At 50.6% G+C, this 5,002-nt stretch overlaps 1 protein-coding gene across 6 annotated transcripts in view; it reads right to left on the reverse strand.

The window, feature by feature from the left end:
- The window catches only part of CYTH3 (cytohesin 3), a 100,242-nt gene that overhangs the window by 14,702 nt on the left and 80,538 nt on the right, over positions 1-5,002 (reverse strand). For all 6 annotated transcript variants that reach the window (XM_055090616.1, XM_055090613.1, XM_055090615.1 and 3 more), the window contains exon 6: positions 125-205. In XM_055090616.1, the coding sequence (XP_054946591.1) occupies positions 125-205 (81 nt within the window). The remainder of the gene's footprint in view (positions 1-124; positions 206-5,002) is intronic.

Consider the following 5,002-nt stretch of genomic DNA (forward strand, 5'->3'; position numbering starts at 1 on the left):
CTCCCCCCCCACCCCCGCCACCAGGCTGCAGGGCTGCAGAGGCCCTTCCCTTGCCAGTGGGTCACCCGGCATCACTGGGCCACCCACCCTCCCTCTGTGCAAGAGCAGGTGATGAAACACTCACCTTAAGGCTTGTACAAGGTTGAGATCGGCAAACTCGTGGAGTTCCACAAAAGCCTGAAGAACTTTAATGTTAAATTCATCCCTAGGAAAGAATGTATTTTACAGCTTCACTGCATGTTATTTCAGTAATTTTAAACGACACTTCCTAAAGCAAGTTTTCATGGTTTTTAATGTCATATGACTAAAACATCAGGTATTTTTCACTGTGCGTTTGTTTTCAGGCTGAAAACAAAGGAGACCCAGTAGGATATTAAGCATTTACTTCACTATCAGTACGAGTTAGGGTAAGACCCCAAATACAAGCCTGATTGGCCAACGTTCCGAGTTCCCTGCGCTGAGCTGTAAGGCACCGACCCTGGTGCTTGGTACAGATTCTCAACCTCCAAAACCACCACAAAGCAGGCGCTAATCTCGTTCCCACCTCCCAGGTGGGATTTTGAAGCTCAGAGACAGGAAGCAACTCCTCCAGGGTCACAGCAGAAAGCACAGTCCTGGACCCAGAAAGGAAGGTTTGGAAGAGAAGTAATGCCTTACATTAATAACTAGCTTTTAAAAACTAAACTTAGCGTGAGAATACAGTAAAAAAGGTAGTTTTATGACAAAAAAACTGAAGTGACATAACAGCGACAGCTCAATACACTGGCATTTTAACTCCAAGCCGCTCCCACAGGCCCTGGTCTGGAGGAGCAGTAAGGACGGCCCAGCCAGCAACATGCCAGGGTAGCACCTAACCCAGGCTGCAAAGGGCTGGCTTACAGGTGTGGGCCACTGACCATGGGGACACCTGTAACTCGCCCGCCCGGGACAGCAGACCCGGCCTCACCTGAAGATGCCGCCTCCACAGGTGCAGGCCCATGACCTGTCAACAGCAAGGCACGCCTGCAGCTCGGCAGCCCTGTGACTGCGACGAAACCACCCACCCGAGGGCTAAGGATGAAACCCAAGGTGGGAGGAGGCCCCGGCACAAAGCATGTCCTGCAACTCCACCCCCTCCTTTTTCTTTGAGATGAGCGGGTGGCAGGTGTGGGGCTGCTGCCTGAGGGCCCTGGGGCTCCAAGCCCTGGGTGTGCCGAAGGGGGTGCGGACGGGACCCTCCCGGGAAGCAGTGAGCACTCAGCCCGTTGGAAAGACTGGCTATTGGGCCCTGGTTTGTCCAACACTGCACCCGTCAGCTGGTGTCCTGCTGAAAAGGCTGCGTGACATCGTAAAGGGCACGCTCGGGGTGGGTGGGTGTGTGTACACGTGCGTGTGTGCGCGCAAGCGTGCTGAGCACCGGAGGAGCGGCAGGCAGGCTGGGGTACAGATCTGTGCAGCAGGGACAGGCCTGTGACCCAGCACAGCGGTCTGTTCTAAAGTCCGCGTTAAAGGCAAGACGGCACACAGCAGGATCCCGGAGTGCAGGGAGCCCCGCCATGAGGCCGCCACCTCCACCCGGAGAGGAGGAGTGGGGGGTGGGGGGTGGGGGTCCGGGCTCACAGGTGTTCAGTACTCAGCTTGCAGCCAGTGTGAAGGCCCCCAAGGCAGGGGGCTCCACCCATCCCCCGCTGGAGGGCGGTGTCGGGGGCCTCAGTCCGAGAATTAAATTCTACCTCCGCGCCAGTGCCCCAGGGACTGCCTGCAGGCCAGACCGCTCTCCAGAGCTCTCCACCTGAACGTCCCCACCAGGCCCCGCGAGCCCCTCGGCCCCGATGCCCCACCTCCCAGGCGGCTCGGCCCCCAGCCTGGAGCCTCTCACCTCCTGAGCAGCCACCAGCCTGGCCAGAGCGCCTCCCCCCTCCTGCCTCCGCTCGCTCCGCATGGACCGGACCGTCTGCTCCAGATGGAACACACAGCCCTAACCCCACCGCCGCTGGGAGCCTTCCACGCCCCCACTTCCCATCAGCCTGAGCACATCCGCCCCTCCCTGCACCCCCACCAGGGGCCGCCGCCCCAGTCGGACGCCTGACCAGCCTGTCACACTGCTACCCACTCCCCCAGCTCTTCCGCCGTCCCTTTGCCCTGGCCACCTCTGACATACCACCGCTTTCTTATTTAGTTTGCTTGTTATGTACTGTCTGTATTACTGCAGCCAATGCAGTTCCACCGCGGAGGTACCAACGCCACGCCACCCAAGTGCCTAAAACAGTGCCTGGCATGGAGCCAGGACTTCATTTCTTTCTCTTTTTTTTTTTTTGGCTGCGTTGGGTCTTCATTGCTGCGCGCGGCCTTTCTCTAGTTGCAGCGAATGGTGCTACTCTTCATTGCGGTGGCTTCTCTTGTGGCAGAGCACGAGCTCTAGGCACGCGGGCTTCAGCAGTTGCAGCAGGCAGGCTTCAGTAGTTGTGGCTCGTGGGCTCTAGAGCGCAGGCTCAGTAGCTGTGGCGCACGGGCTTAGTTGCTCTGCGGCATGTGGGATCTTCCCAGACCAGGGCTCGAACCCGTGTCCCCTGCATTGGCAGGCAGATTCTTAACTACTGTGCCACCAGGGAAGTCCCCATATTTTTGGACTGAAAATCTGCAGGCACTGCCAGACCGCGTATTATACTAACGTCATAGTTAATTTAACCTCCATAGTCGCACACCTGCCAGAGGACGCCGGGGAGTCACTCAGACTCTGGCCCTCCTAGCACGGTGTCCTGTGCTAGGTGCCTGTTACACTCGGTGCCTGAACTCCTAGGGGACCCTTCCATTTTTTTTAAAAAACAGCTTTGTCGAAACATAATTCACAATACATATAGTTCACCCATTTCAAGCGTATAATTCAACGGTTTTTAGCATATTGAGTATATCACAGATCTGTGCAACCTTCACCACGAGCAATTCTGGAACATTTTCATTCCCCCAAAAAGAACGCCCTCACCAGAGCCATCGCCTCCCAACCCTTACAATGCCCGAGCTCCAGGTAACCACTCTGCTTTCTGTCTCTATAAATCCGCCACTTCTGAGCATTTCATATAAAATGGAATAATACAACATCGTGGCCTTTTGTGACTGACTTCTTTTCCTATCATAATGTTTTTAATGTTTTAAATCCATGTAGTAGCATGTATCAATACTTCCTTTCTTCTTAATGCCAAATAACATTGCACTGTATGGAGAGACCACATTTTCTTTATCCATTCGTCAGCTGCTGGACATTTGAGTTGTTTCCACTTTGGGGCTGTAATGTGGCCGTGAACATTGGTGCACAAGTTTTTGTGCGTACAAGCTTTTTTTTCCCCCTTGGGTTTGTAACTAGAGTAGAATTACTGGATCACATGGTAAGTTTAACATTTTGAAGAACTGCCAACTGCTTTCCAAAGTGCCTGCACCGTTTTTCATATAGCAGTGTATGAGGGTTCCAGTTTCTCCACATCCTCACCAGCATTTATCATCTTCTTTAATTATAGCCATCCTAGTGGATATGAAGTGCTATCTCACTGTGGTTTTGAGCTGCATTTCCCTGATGACTAATGATGTTGAGCATCTCATCATACGCTTACTGACCTTATCATATGCCTATGTATATATCCTCTTTGGATGAATGTCTATTCAGATCCTTGGCCCATTTTATAATTATTTGTCTTTTTATTATTGAGTTGTAAGAATTCTTTTTATATACTAGATACAAGCCTTTATCACATTTATATATGACCTGCAAATATTTTCTATTCTCTGGGTTGTCTTCTCCCTTTCTTGAGGATGTCCTTTGAAGCACAGATGTTTTGAAATTTGATGATTCTTTTTTCTTTTGCTGTCATATCTAAGAAACCCTTGCCTAATCCAAGGTCACAGAGATTTACCCCTATGTTTTCTTCTCAGTGTTTTACAGTTTTAGTGCTTATACTTAGGTCTTTGACCCACTTTAATTTCTGTATATGGTGAGTGACCCAGTGACACTCTTTTGCAGGTGGCTGTCCAGCGGTCCCCACACCACTTGCTGAAACGACCATTCGTTCCCCCGCTGAATTGTGTTGGCCCCTCAGTTGATGTATATATGAGGGTTTATTTCTGGATTCTCAATTCTATTCCATGGCCTTTTCTTCTACTCTTACGCCAATACCACACTGTCTTGATTAGTGTAGCTTTAGTCTGTTTTGTAATTGGGAAGTGTAAGTTCTCCAACTTTGTTCTTTTTTTTTCCAAGACAGTAGTGGCTATTCTGGGTCCTCTGAATTTCTACATGAATTATGGGATGAGCCTGTCAACGTCTACAAAGAAGTTAGCTCAGATTTTGCTAGGGAGTATGTTAAATTTGTTTTGTTTGTTTTTAATTAAAAAAATTTTTTTAGTTATTTTTTCACTGCATCGGGTCTTCGTTGCTGTGCGCAGGCTTTCTCTAGTTGCAGCGAGCAGAGGCCACTCCTCACTGCAGTGCGCGGGCCCTCTCATTGCGGCGGCTTCTCTTGTTGTGGAGCACGGGCCCTAGGCGCACGGGCTTCAGTAGTTGGGGCACACGGGCTCAGTAGTTGGGGCACATGGGCTCAGCAGTTGTGGCTCACGGGCTCTAGAGCACAGGCTCAGTAGCTGTGGTGCACAGGCTTAGGTGCTCCGTGGCATGTGGGATCTTCCCGGACCAGGGCTCAAACCTGTGTCCCCTGCATTGGCAGGCGGATTCCCAACCACTGCGCCACCAGAGAAAGAGAAGTCCCGTGTTAAATTTGTTTATCAATGTGGAAGGTATTGCCATTTTTGCAATATTAAGTCTTCTAATCCATGAACATGGATGTCTTTCCACTTATTTGGATCTTTTGATTTTTTTCAATACTATGTTACAGTTTTCAGAGTAAAAATTTCGTTCTTTTGTTAAAATTTATTCCTAAGTGTCTTATTCTTTTTTTTTTTTTTTTTTTTTTTTGCGGTAAGCGGGCCTCTCACTGTTGTGGCCTCTCCCGTTGCGGGGCACAGGCTCCGGCCGCAC

The sequence above is a fragment of the Physeter macrocephalus genome, chromosome 14, assembly GCF_002837175.3.
Source record: "Physeter macrocephalus isolate SW-GA chromosome 14, ASM283717v5, whole genome shotgun sequence".
Taxonomy (NCBI): domain Eukaryota; kingdom Metazoa; phylum Chordata; class Mammalia; order Artiodactyla; family Physeteridae; genus Physeter; species Physeter macrocephalus.